Source organism: Taurulus bubalis (assembly GCF_910589615.1).
Source record: "Taurulus bubalis genome assembly, chromosome: 11".
Lineage (NCBI taxonomy): Eukaryota > Metazoa > Chordata > Actinopteri > Perciformes > Cottidae > Taurulus > Taurulus bubalis.
Window position 1 is genome coordinate 3,799,328 of NC_136599.1, and position 13,963 is coordinate 3,813,290.

At 43.4% G+C, this 13,963-nt stretch overlaps 1 protein-coding gene across 1 annotated transcript in view; it reads right to left on the bottom strand.

Annotated features, from left to right (window-relative positions):
* Positions 1 to 2,027: 2,027 nt before the first annotated feature.
* Positions 2,028 to 13,963, bottom strand: part of LOC306743888 (glutamate receptor-interacting protein 2-like) — a gene marked incomplete at both ends in the record, with an annotated part of 36,897 nt that continues 24,961 nt past the window's right edge. Inside the window, 13 exons of the mRNA XM_079226453.1 lie at positions 2,028 to 2,222; positions 2,849 to 2,995; positions 4,818 to 4,997; positions 5,255 to 5,363; positions 6,633 to 6,792; positions 7,193 to 7,375; positions 7,898 to 8,037; positions 8,309 to 8,453; positions 9,251 to 9,396; positions 10,450 to 10,513; positions 10,763 to 10,843; positions 10,923 to 11,068; positions 13,669 to 13,855. Coding sequence (XP_079082579.1) covers positions 2,028 to 2,222; positions 2,849 to 2,995; positions 4,818 to 4,997; positions 5,255 to 5,363; positions 6,633 to 6,792; positions 7,193 to 7,375; positions 7,898 to 8,037; positions 8,309 to 8,453; positions 9,251 to 9,396; positions 10,450 to 10,513; positions 10,763 to 10,843; positions 10,923 to 11,068; positions 13,669 to 13,855 — 1,883 coding nt within the window. The remainder of the gene's footprint in view (positions 2,223 to 2,848; positions 2,996 to 4,817; positions 4,998 to 5,254; positions 5,364 to 6,632; positions 6,793 to 7,192; positions 7,376 to 7,897; positions 8,038 to 8,308; positions 8,454 to 9,250; positions 9,397 to 10,449; positions 10,514 to 10,762; positions 10,844 to 10,922; positions 11,069 to 13,668; positions 13,856 to 13,963) is intronic.

The following is a 13,963-nucleotide window of genomic DNA, read 5'->3' on the forward strand; positions in this document are numbered from 1 at the left end:
TGCTAGCATACCGTTTACCATGTTCACCTTTGAAGTTAGGCAGGTTATCATACCAACATGACCATGTTAACATGCTAGCATACCGTTTACCATGTTTACCTTTGAAGTTAAGCATGTAAGCATGCCAACATTCTCAAAATGACCATGTTAACATGCTAGCATACTGTTTACCATGTTCACATGCTCAAAATGACCATGTTCACATGCCAGCATACCGTTTGCCATGTTCAGCTAGTTAAGTTAAGTCAAGTTAAGTGCGTTAGCATGCCAGCATAGGGAGATGAAGCTGAGAAATCGGAGCCAACTGGACTATGGTTTAATGAACTTTATTATCATAAAAAGAAATACATTTCTTAGTTTATAATAAATTAAATAACAAAAATAAAATCATATCAAATAAATCTTTCAGATTCAATTGAAAGAAATCCTGACGTTTTCAGGGAGGATGTGGAAATCAACCAAACAATGTGCGGCCACATTCCATATCACACAGCTTACATGAAGAAACAACACTGAATGTGCATTTACTAGAAATAATTTAAAAAAAACATTGCATTCCCCTGATACATTATACAGCTAAATAAAGAGAATAAATAATATTAAACCTTTAACATAGGCCTCTGTATACAACATGACATTTTATATAAAGACATTAACTCTAAACGGGGACAGTGAAACCATGTTTCTTGTTTCCAGAGAGGCAGCCGGATCAGCAGGCCAGATTTAATACACAAAAGCTTTATAAAAACACGCCTCGATTAAAAAAAAAAAAAGGGGCGGGGGGGCACTCACAAAGATCATATAAGAGCAAACAAAGATTACTCCAAGTCCTGTTTTGTTGTAAGGAAGAGCTATACTTTCTGAGGACAAACCCTATGCATGCTACGGGACATCGGTGGGGAACAACAGCTACTCCAGAGAGGAACATCGAACCAGACGGATACGGAGTGAAAAACAAATAATTCACCAATGAACATTGAAAAAAAAGGCAATTCATCCTCGCGTTTGGTGAAGGATGCAATTCACTTATCAACCCATAAGTCATTCAGGTGTAATGCCACATACAGAGTCGCAGATTCAAACAGTGCAACGTTGAGACGAAAGAAAAAAAAAAAGTGAGTTGACAGAAACAAAAATGGGTCATGTGCTTTAAAAGAAATATGCAGAAAGTGAAACTGAACCAAGTCAAAAGAAAACTAAAACTAAAAATCTGGAGTCTCTCTGGAACAAATCAGAAACTATTGTCCCGTCAAGGGACGTCCCACGTTAAAAACAGATGGGGTAGAGCGTTGTCACAAGCATTCCTGGTATTTCGCTAATGATATTTGGAAAGTAGCAGAGAGCATTCTGTCTATTTGGAGGCACTGTCTGCTCTCTGGGGCGAGGAGGAGAGACTGGAAACGAGGGCGGCGAGCCAAGACGTGGCTGAAAAAGACGCAAATAAGCACAATGTGCCCTGGACCTCGAGTCCAGCAACACCCTGTGTGTGTGTGTGTGTGTGTGTGTGTGTGTGTGTGTGTGTGTGTGTGTGTGTGTGTGTTTAATATGCATGTAAAGAATGTCATGTGCAGTTTGTGTGAAAAAAAAGATGTTTTTTGCAGTGTGAGCATCGAGCTCATTAAAGCAAAAGATGGTACATTTATGCAGTAGTGCGCCGGAGTGTGTGTGTGTGTGTGTGTAGCATTTGACTCTCCAGAGCTGAGGCGTGAGCGTTGACATCCTGGCTCAGGCAGGCGCCATGACTCCCCCAGTTATATAACCCTACATGTGGCTTTGCCTCTGGAGAGGAAAGGAGGAGAGGGAGGGGCGGTGCTGCCCTGAAGCCAGAGCCTCCTCTGAACTGCATCATGGGAACACAGTGACTAAAAACCGGCAGCGGTGAGCGCATGCACTTTGTGGCTGTTATCTGTGAGGATGCTCTGCGTGAGTGTGATGGTCTGTCAGAGAGTCACCGTGTGACAAACGTAACCGTGTGTGTGTGTGTGTGTGTGTGGTCCCAGTGTTTTAAAAAGGGCGAGCGTCCAGGGTCACAGGGCGATGCTGTTGGTCCTGTGCTCCGGAAAGCAGAACAGTGAGTTTGAAGGGTCGTCACAGTCGTCGGGCAGATTGGCGTCTGCTGCCAGTGGATTCCTGCTAATGACCAAGTCCAGGACGGCTCCGGCCTCTACGATGAGCGGCACCGTTAGACAACAGTCCAGGTCCCTGGTCCTGACCCGGTTCACCTGGAAGATTGCAAATCATTTTTTTTATAAATTTCTTTGGGAGTTGTATTTTGGGAAATTTGCTCATGCCGTTTTTTTCTCTTTCTGCAATAATGATGAGCAGCTGTCGGTTTAAAAACAGTCGAGTGAGGACAAAGAGCCACGAGATAGGACAACGTTTAAATATTATCATTCTATTTTTGTTGCTTTATATTATTGTGCATTTTTCTTATTATTTTATTTCATTGTGCATTTTTTTTCAATATTTTATTGCATAACCTGTATGTACAAATGCTGCTGTAGTGAAACAAATTCCCCTTGAGGGATTAGTAAATGATCCTTTTATCTAAAGACAAACATCCTTCTAAAGACAAACATCCTTCATATAAAAGAAAAGGACTGAGCAACACATATTTTTTTTTTTAAGTCAATACTCCATCAAAATAATGAACACTTTGATTTTTTTTATGTATATAGAAACAGTTCACACTGAATTGAAGGCTGAGTTACAGTTGTTATGCTAATCTAATTGGCTGCAGCCTCTATATTTAGCGCACAGACGCGAGAGTCGTGTTTATCTTCTCATCTAATCAAGAAGAGAGAAACAAGCACATCTCCCAAAGTATGACATTTCTTTAAAAGAGTACCTGAAGAATGCGGTCGAAAGGTCTCAACCCCGCCTGGTCGGCGGGGCCGTCGGGGCGGATCATGTTGACGTAAACGCCTTTCTCCAGGAGCCCGTCGGATACACTGAAACCAAAGTCGTGGCTCTCGGCGTCCTTCCTCATCGTCACCTGCAAACACAGGAGGACCTCAGAGTTACTCAGAGCACGTCTTCGTGAACGCAGAGAGGCTTTTACACACGGCTCACTGGGTCAAGTCAACAATTGACAGATTTGAAGGACAATCATTTAAAAAAAAAAAAAAAACGACTTTTTAATAGTACGAGTTAAAGTCCAAAAATATTTCGATCCTGCTAGATTCTTCTCCCGTTTCAGCCTTATGTTAAAATATTGTTTATTAGATTATTTTTAGACAATTTTCATATAGAGCAGGTCTAGACCACTCAATAAACACACACACACTTTCTCATTTATACATTTGTGTTTGCCCTTTTAAAGTTTTAATTCCATGTGCTTTTGATGGCTTGCTTTTATTTTATTTGTATAAAATCATGCTTTTCTTGTGTAATCTGCGAAGCACTTTGCATTGCCTCTGGGTAAGAAATGTGCTATATACCGTAAAAATCAGGTTACAAGCCGCTCCCATCTCCGGTCAGTGTCAGCTAGCAGCAGCGCTAGCTCCCCACTCCTGCTGCTAGCTCCCCGCTCCTGCTGCTAGCTCCCCGCTCCTGCTGCTAGCTCCCCGCTCCTGCTGCTAGCTCCCCGCTCCTGCTGCTAGCTCCCCGCTCCTGCTGCCCACGTCCCCTCTGCCCAAGTCGGGTGTCGAGCCGGGGCTGGTCCTGCTACCTTCAGTGGTTGTCGGGGAGCTAGCGGAAGTTAGCGGGGAACTAGCATGAGCGCCAGCTGGCTACAGCGGGGAGCAAACGGCGACACTGACCGGTAGTAGCGGCGTGGAACCCAACTTTTACGGTAAATACATTTCACCTTGACTAGATGAGGACCACGTCTGGTCATCCAATATGAAGCTGGAGCCAGTTAGCTTAGCATAGATTGCCTGGCTCTCTCTCTCTCCAAAGACAACCAGACTTATTGTGTCTGTGCTACAACAGTTTCCACAGCCATATCTCTCCGTGTCCTCAGTTTCTCCTACACTGTAACAAGGTCAGCAGCTTTCACGAGAAACGACTTTGAAAAAGAAAAAAAAAAAAGGTGAGACATCGGATGACTTTCCGTGATATCGTGTGAGATGTGTTAACCCAAAACAGATCCCGTTTCCAGACCGCAGGACGGTGACACGCTCAATTATTGTGGCCACAGTTTTCAGCCTCAGACCGGGGTAACAGCATGTGCAGCTGGTGAGGGAACGCCGTTTAATGAGCGCTATGTGTTTTTGACACACACACACACACACACTGCAAGTCCTGACTGGCCAGGTATCCACTGGGTCCAAGTTACACAGGATCAGTGAGTCCAGTAAAGGATGCACACGGGTACAAACTGGACAGGATTCCCTCAGGACCCTGTTGTTTGTGGCATGTTCATGTGTTTTGTAACGCTTTAGATGACAGTAAACATTGGATATCAATAAAATGCACTCATACATTTGTTTTACTGTTGCTGGGGAACTAAACATGAGGCTATACTGGGAAGAGGGCTGCAGCTTTACTGCATCTATAAAACTATTTGTATGTTGTTTTTAAATGATGAAATACTGGGGAACAGATATAGTTTGGGGATCCGGATCATTCTTATTAATCATTAACAGATCACTCTATTTTGGTTTTGGCTAATTTTCCGACGCGGCTATTGCAAAAGGAGATATTGGACGCTCCTCTGTCTGAACCCCTGTGACAACTGGGCAATTTGTTTTAAAGCACTTACTGCACAGCGTCTCTCTCAAAAGCAAATGTGCCACCTCTTTGTTCCCCTCGTACCCACCAGTGCGGGGCACCAATTAGTAGACGCTGAGTCAGCGATTCCCGAACAGAGCTACCTTGTGCAGGGCCAGAGTGGTCGGGGAGAAGACGTCCCCTCTGCCTCCGGTCAACGTGTTCAGGTTGCTCTTGCTGTGAAACTCCCTCTTGATGGGACTGAGCTCAGAGTGAAACATGGAGTCGTCGTCGGTCTTGGTTTCCTCCAGGTACAGGCTGAGAGCGCTACCCGTCATGGACGCCTGGAAGAGCACAAAAAAGGGATTATGAGAGCGGCATGCGTTTGAAAAACACAAACATCATATCTCATGAAGTGTACACAGAGCCTCTGATTAGAGGCATTGCGCCAAAGCTGTTCCTGGGTCAGTGTGGCAGCAGGTGCCCGGCCATATCTTTGTCAGATTTAATAACAGATTATGCACTCTGGCGATTATCATAATGCTTCATCCGGTCTGTGGAGGGACGGGCAGGACAAAGCAGATGGAGGAGGCGGGCCTACCTCCAGCTCCCTGAGGATCTCCGACTGGCCGCAGGTCTCCAGGTCCTGCAGAGCCTGGGACCAGAAGCTGTCATCCTGGGTGCCGTGGAAACGAGGGGGGCTGACGAATCTATGACAACGCAGGAACCAGAACATGAGAGCGGCCCTGCAGGTCTCGTGGCCGGTGCCGCTTTTCCCAAAAAAGAAAAAATGTAAAAAGAAGAAAAAAAAAAAAAAAAAAAAAAAAAAGGCAGCGTGGGGAATGCAGTTTTTTTTTGGGCTGCCTGCAGGAGAATCCCTTTTGAAAACCTCTCAGGATCACATTGAGGTTTTTTTTGTCTTACTTTATCCGCGCGATTAGATAAAGCCTTTAAAAATTGTTTTTTTACAAAAGTAACGTTGCCCCCTCCCCCCAAAAAAGCAGAAAATGTTAAGCATGTGACACAAAAGTTCAGAAAAAAAGAAAAGTGGGAAACACAGATAAGGCCGACGTATCCTTGGGCGCTTTAGGTGCTTTTTTTTGTTTTGTTTTTGTGGAGCAGTTTTTGGTTGTGGACAGACGAGGTGACAGAAAAAGATGCATCTATGTGAAACACCAAAGAGCTTGTGGGCAGTTAGTAAAGCAGATGAGAGAGAGAATACCTGAGAAAGAAGAAGAAGAGAAAAAAAAAAGACAAAACATGAAAGCACACGACACAAAATGAACTGAAAATAATTCAGACAGTGCAGTTTGCTTTCGTCAATGAACCCAAAGAGGGGGAAAGAATAATCACAGAAGCTCTTATACACACACAGTGGTGGAAAAGTACTCCGACACTTTATTTGGGTAAAGGTGCTAATAAAACAATGTTTGGACTTTCTTTAATCTCTGCTTTTATTTTGAAATATTGGATACTTTGATCTATTTAAGGCAAGAACTGGTTAAAGCTACGACAAAGAACTTTTACTTTGTGTGGATTTTGGCGACCCCTGTGGACGAAAGTGGTAGTGTTTCTATCTAAAGAACTTATTGCTAATTTATTTAAATTAAATGAAATAATGATACAAATTTAGGGGATATTTGTGTCTTGAAAAATGACAAGGGGTCCCAAATATATTTATTTTGTTGGGAGTCATAAACCAAAAAGGTTGCTTATACTTCCTGAAAACTTATCACATAAGTACTGTAAAGTAAAATATAATATATATTGTAGATTACATTTTTTTTTCAAATGTACATAAAAAGTACATAAAAATACCACGAGGCCCGTTCTTGATTAAATGTACTTTCCACCACTGTTTTAACACCAATAGGATTTTAATTATATTTATAAATGCCCTTTATGGTGAAATAAAAACACTTAAAGCTGCACTGACATGAAACGAGATGCTGACAGGAAGCTGCCGCCTCAGCACTTACCCGGGCATCTTGTCCCACTCGTCCTCCGTGAACCTGCCGTCATACAGCGCCGCGTGGTGGACCAGACCTGCGGAGCCGGACCCGGTTTGGCTCCGGTTCTTCGTGCGTCGCCACTCGTGCGGATTGAGCAATATATCGGACGCCTTGTGAAGATAGGTCCCTGAAGGGGCCACGAAAACACACCGACGAGACAGGAAATGGGTCATTTACCTCACTTATCATGTGCAATATATTATTATCTGTGAGATAGGATCATGTGTCATATACCTTCTGATAAAAAGGTGCAATATCCCTGCATACTTCCACCTCTCAAAATGTGCAATATTCCCATGTAACTCTCCCCTTTCCTTTGTTGAGAACTTGCTTTTAAAACTGTATCTAAAAGCGTACATATTACCACCTTATGTATAGTGTTCTTTCTTATTATAGTGTGTTTTTCTTTCCTACACTGTTGACTGAGCCCTGCACAAGAACTCCAATGTGTCTGGACTGTTGGTTTATGCACAAATGGTAAATAAAAAACCTTGAACCTTGAACCTTGAGCATGTGGCGGACCTCACCTTGGCTGCTGTAGCCCGCGTCAAACCCCGAGCTATCCCAGGAGCTCATGGCGGAGTCTACACTGGGCAGAGTGGCCGAGTAGACCTCCGAGTGTTTGCCGGTCTTCTGGGAGTCGGTGAGGTCGTCCTCCGGGTCGCTCAGAAACCCAGTTTCTCTGTCTGGAGGCCGCCGGCCGTCAGACTCTGTGGAATGAACAGGGAGTCAAAGCATAATTAAAACAAGGACATAGTGCACATCCTGTTCTTTAAAAAAAAAGAATAAAACACACTAGATCAGAACTATACTTCCAAGGCCTTGAAGTCTCAGAAGCAGCTTAATGAATGCGCATTCCTCAGAAGAAAAATAAAGAAACAGCACTTTTCCGTGGTTCGTACATTTTGTTTCTTCTTCTGGAAAGTGCTGTGCAACTTTTTTTGCAAAGCACTATATCAATAGTTTTTTTATCGAGAGGAGAACGACGTACGATCAGCAGTGCAATGTGAAAAAGTTTAAAATGAATGTTTATGTTGCACCGTCAGATAACTCATCATCTACTCACCTTTCATTTGTTTGGATTTTCCCCCTTTTTCTAAACTTTTCCTCATATTTTGCCATTTTTTGTGTTGTATTCTGCTTTTAAATGTGTTATTTTTCTTCTCTTAGTTATGTAACTGCATTTGTGAGATCATTTTTGCAAACCACTGGAAGGAACTTAAAAGCCGTACGCTCGGGCTGCTTCTTTATCTTGAGGGTGACGGACTCCCCGGCCATCTGCAGGAGGTGGATGGCCTCGCTCAGCGGCTTCCCTTTCAGACTGGCCCCGTTGATGGCCAGCACTCGGTCCCCGATGTGGATGGCCCCGGTCCTGCAGGGACAGGAGGAGGAGGAGTTATCCGAGTATACCAGACCGAGCCCTGAACCCCGTCGGGCTGCCAGAGCGCCGACCGGGACGGGGAACAAAGAGGCTCCTTGTTATCGGGGGGGGAAAAAAGATGGAGGCAGACATTGTTTACCGTCTTGTTTGTTTTAAAAATAGTTTCCAAAGTGGGCCGCCACAGATTTGACAGAGGTCGCCACCTTCTCAAATAACTTTCTTCACCCCCCCCGTGACCCGTCCCGCCCCCCCCGTTCCTCACCTCTCCGCCAGCCCTTTCTTGGTGAGGCCAGAGATGACGATGGGGTCAAAGGGCTCCTCGGTGCCGGAGATCGTGATGCCCAGGGGCCCGTTGTACCGCTTCAGCTCCACGGTGTAGATTATGGAGCCCGACATCTCCAGCTCGTCTACAGCACACGAGAGAAAGTACTTTTTTTAATTTATTTTTATTCCATCTGTATATTTTATATTGCTACTTCTTTACTGTTTATTTATATTACTTAATTTTTTATTTACTTGTGTGCAATGCTGTCGTAATCCTGCAATTTCCCCACTGCGAGACTAATAAAGGATTATTTTATACATGTAGCAATAATAGCAGCATTTTAACCCAACAGATCATTACCTCCCTTATTTCTCATTTTACCGCTTTAAAAAGGGATGGAAGTTAAAGTGCTTGTGACTTTCTTCACATGCAAAATTATCTTTTAAAATCGGCAAATGTAGGCGTCAATTAGAGAGAGCGCAATTCAAAGCGCGATACAAGTTATATATTTATCCCTCGTTGTAGATATTTTCTGGAATAAAAAAGGACGAGGGACTGGCTTCTACTAGATACAGTTTATTGTGTTGCCAAAAAGGGAACCACTGGCTTAAAACCTGTTGAGCCCTAGGGTCAAAATATCTCTAATATCTCAATATAAATGCCCCTCTCCCCGCCCCCAAAAAAACATGTTAGGTATCAAATTAAGCATAAAAATCAGGGCTACAATAATATACAATCCCCATTTACAACCTCTAAACACAACTCAAACAATAAATAGGAGTAGGGGTTAGGGTGTGGGCTTAAAGGGTTAATGCGTTTTCAAAAAGAGAATGCATGTTATTTGCCATGTCGTGGAGTATAAAGTGGCATCACATGTGAACTCAAGAGAACTAAATGAGTGAATGCACTTCCAGGGATGCGTGTTTGGGTTCAACGTACCGATGTTGTCCTCGTCCTTCTGGATGCGGAGCTTCACCATGTCCTCGGCCTGCTGCAGGACGTGCATGGCGTCCTCCATGGAGCAGTTCTCCAGCCGCACGCTGTCGATGGCCAGCAGCCGGTCGCCGGGCTCCAGAGTGCCTGTTCTGCCGGGACACAAGAGCGAGAGCAACTCAGCCGACACACCTGGGACCGAAGGGAAGCGTCTCCGCCCGACTCGGTTGGAGAATCCCGTTAGCCGCCATCAGCGTCCCGGTGGGACCCTTGAGGGTGACCGCAACCTCACCGGGTCAACCCCGAGCCGCTCCTCTGCCCTACTGGTCCAGTTTGTGATCGCTCAAGCCAATTAGGGAAATATCACACAGCGGAAACTGATTTATTTTGTTGAGGAAATGATCCAGTATGAAATCATTTCTCTGTCCCATTTTTATCATTTTGGTGAAAAGGTGTCAAAAAACGATTATAAAAGATTTTGGTTTTAGACATTTATTTACATGCATCTACCATTTTATTCATATATTTCACTGCTTTTGTGAACCTAAGACCTTTGGTAAAACAATTTCTATCACCAAACCAGTTCGTCCACACGAGTAAAGTTATGTTTTCACAAGAGATATGAAAAATTTCCAAAAATGTTTCAGCTTTAGAGTCATATTTTCTGTGCCTTGGGGCAATGGTGCCTCATTATATAGAGAGCTGAGATTGTTCTGTAATTTTTTATATAGAACACATGAGTATGTATCATATGCAAGTGACTTTAAAAATGATGTAAAATTGAGAAAATGACCCCAGAGGGTTAATGCAGTGGTTCTCAAACTGTGGGGCGCGACCCTCTAGTGGGGCGCGGAGGTTTTACAGGTGGGGTGGGGGGTGTTGATTTTCTTTTCTTCTTTTCTTTGTCCCACAGTGGGGAAATGATTCTCTGCATTTTACCCATCCTTAGTAATTAACCTCTTCTACTCCTTATGGGCGAGATATGAAGATTTTCCAAAAATGTTCAGCTTTAGTCATATTTTTTCTTTACACTTGTGCCTTGGGACAATGGTGCCTCATTATATAGAGAGCTGAGATTTATCTGCAATTTTTTTATGTAAAACATGGGTATATACACTGTATCTCATATGAAAGTGACTTTAAGAAATTATGTAAAATCAAGAAAATGTAAAGCGTTGAAAATTAACGATGGCGATGGCACATACCTGTGCGCTATGCTTCCTTTCCGGATGTCGGAGATGATGAGGGGCTTGCCGGGTTTCTTACTTGCTGGTAAAACACAAGAAGAAAATGCAAGCGTTTTTAAATTTATTTTAGGATGCATGATACGAGGATGAAAGACTTTTGAAACCAGCACTGCTCTGTATTCAGAGCACAGACAGGCCGGTTATTATTCAGAGCTAATGAGGGATGTGCCCTCTTTTATGGATCACAGGACATTGATTCAATGGAGTCTCTACTGGAGTATTATCGAGCAACGTCGCCCCCTGCTGGACGCGAGGCTCATAGCACACTCACCACTGATGGTGATGCCCAGCTCCACTCCTCTCCTCTTGGGCAGCTTCACGTGGAAGGTGCCGCTGCTGGGAACCACCGACTCTAAGTGGAGATTTAAAAAAGGTCAGTGGGAAGGAAACTATTTACTCGTAGAATAATCTATCCTTCTAAATATGAATACCTGCAACATCAAACTCCAGCTCCACCGTGACCTTGTTGGCCAGAGCGGAGTCTCTGAGCAGCTGGTGGGCTTCCTCCAGAGTGCCGTCTTCAGTCGGGATCCCATTGATGGACAACAGCCTGTCTCCCACCTGCAGCAGCCCACACCTACACACACACACACACACACACACACACACACACACAGGGAATCATTAAGATTTCAGTCTGGGTGATTTGTCATTTCTTTGAGATTTGCATCTGAAATTATTGATTCTTCCTGAATCATTTCCATCTATTGTGTTCATACAAGAGAGAAACACTGTAATAGAGCATCTAGTTCATAATCCTGCAAATAACTGACTTAACAGACATTTATTTTAAATACAAATGACACTTTAAAGTGGAAATAAAGCTCCAGTTTATATAACAATTATAAAACATAAGTACAAATGTTTAGAAGAAGTGTAATTTGGCTGAAAATGCAACAGAATGATGACATGAATGTTATCAAATGAATAAAATGGATCACATGTCAAGTAGGGCTGCAACGACAACGATTATTCAAATTATTGATCAATACTGTATATTAATTATTTCCCCCACAAAAGTGAAAAATTACCATCACAATTTTCCCAAATAATGTCTTCAACTTAGTTAAGCTTTATTTATTCATGCGCTCTATAACTAATTACATACACTCCAGTTGCCAGTTTATTAGGTACACCTGGTTAAACCGAAATATATATATATATATATATATATATATATATATATATATATATATATATATATCTTTTATTCTGTCTACCCTCATTGACATACATGGGGTGGACAAAATAAAAGAAACTCCTGCTTGTTACAGTGAATATAATAAAGTAGAACATTCTAACGTTCCCTCAAATTCCCTGTTTTGTCCAACCAATAGTTCAAAACTTTAAATTATTTATGAGGATGGACGCAAACAATGTTTTGTTTTTGTGCCTCATAACTGATACAAAGCCAATTAATCATATTTACATCGGGTCAAATTATTGGCATTGTATACGACATAACTTCTGATATTTAAGTTGTATCACAGTTTTGTTTTAGTATGAATATCTGTACACATGTTAGACATTTATTTGTGCTGAAAAAAAAGACATGTTTCTAAATAAAACAGGTAAAAGCAGGACACTGCTTTTTGACCATGTTTAGCATTTTGTAACATACATAGTAGTGTGATAACCCATATTTATGCATCTCAAGTTCTCTTCAATCCGACCTCACTCGCATCAGCGCGGCTTTGGATTCCAGCGTCCAGTGAACGCACCGTGACGCATGCAGCCGGCGTGACGCCACACGGGCTGCATGTTTAAAATGCCACCTTTAAAACACGATCCGGCCTCCAGGCTTGGGAACTGAACACGTCCCCTCCGCAAAGCGTGAACTCACACAGGGGGAAATTAAATAAATCTCCCCCACATATCTCACGTTTAGACCAGAGCCCCGATTACAAGGACGAACACAAGCACTGTCAAGTGAAATCAAGTCACTAACCGCTGCTCGCTCATTAACCTTGTGTGGAGGCTGACGCACCGACGTCACGGGCGCATGCTGCCGGAGTGATCGTGTCACAGGACCCCGGGGTGGGTGGGCACCCGAGGGGGGCGCCACCATTAATCTCACAGCATGCAACACAGCAGGCCTGATCAGAGCTGTGCGTTAATTAGGACGGCAACTCTCAGCCTTGATCAATACTCTGTTCCAATAACGATATCGGGACAAAAAATAACAAAGCGCCGGCTGCGCCGATGTCTGACGAGTAATAAATCTACTCGCTGATCCTTGAAGTTTGTCGGAAGCGGTCGAGACGAAGGTTATAAAGTTACGTGAGTTATTGCTTCCACAGACTTCTCTTCTTTCTCCTCAAGTCAATTCATTTTGTGCATACAGGGTTCATACACATGCATGACTTTAAACCAAATTTACATGACAAACATTTAGTGAAATCTGGGTGTAAACAGTAAAAAGTGAGTAAATGTAGTATTTAAACTAACAATGAGAATACAAAACATACAGTAAACCTTAAATGACAAATGAATGAGACAACAGTTTGATTAAAAGAATAAACATTTATATAGATGCCTGTATGTATGCCTGCTTATATTCTGAGTCTTTCTTTTAAAAGCATATTCATTATTTCAAACTGGGCGTAAATGAACGTCATGAACACATGAATATAACACATTTACATGACTTTTACGAAACTTTTGGGATTTTTTTCCCCAAGACTTTTCCAGGCCTGGAAACAACCATTTTAAAATGCCATGACTTCACCAGGTTTTTCATGACCGTATGAACCCTGTATATAAAAAAAATCTGCCTCATAAGGGTTCTACAATCTGTACACATGACATCCTCTGTCCCGGGACCTTTAAAAAACCGTTAACAGGGAGAAAAAGGAAGAAACCTTAGAGAGGAAAAAGCTGTGCAAGCGGAAATCAGGGTCTTTGAGCGAGAGGACGGGCTTTAGAGGGAGAGGGTTACAGCATCTGAGCTGAAATCATGAAGTCACTCTTCAATAGATGTTAAAAAAGGGAAAAAGCGCCTAATAATTCAGCTTTTAGTCACTCTGCGGGTCAAGACCCCACATGTGGGAACCGACAGCATGATAAAAATGCAGCTTTAAGGCCTTGATCCTTTTTTAATTTTGTTTTTTAATGTGGCTGAATGATTAGCGCTGGAGCCGTCTATCCAAGGTGACTCCCTCCGTGATGCTCGTTTACCTCTCAGCCGGGCTGTCGGGCTCCATGAAGCGGATGACCGGGGGAGCGGACAGCGTCTCCGTGGCAAAGACGCCACCCTGCAGCTGGATCCCGAAACCCGTGAGCGGGTCGCCCCTCAGGAAGACCTCGCTCGTCTCCACATGGAACACCTGCCCCCCCGGGCCGACGGAGCTGGACGCCAGAGACACTGAGGGGCGTCAGTGGGAGCGGAGCCGGAGAGGGTGGTGGGAGACGGAGCACAAAATAAAGGAGATGGAGGTTAAGCGGGACAGACACGCACCCACAGAGAGTCACT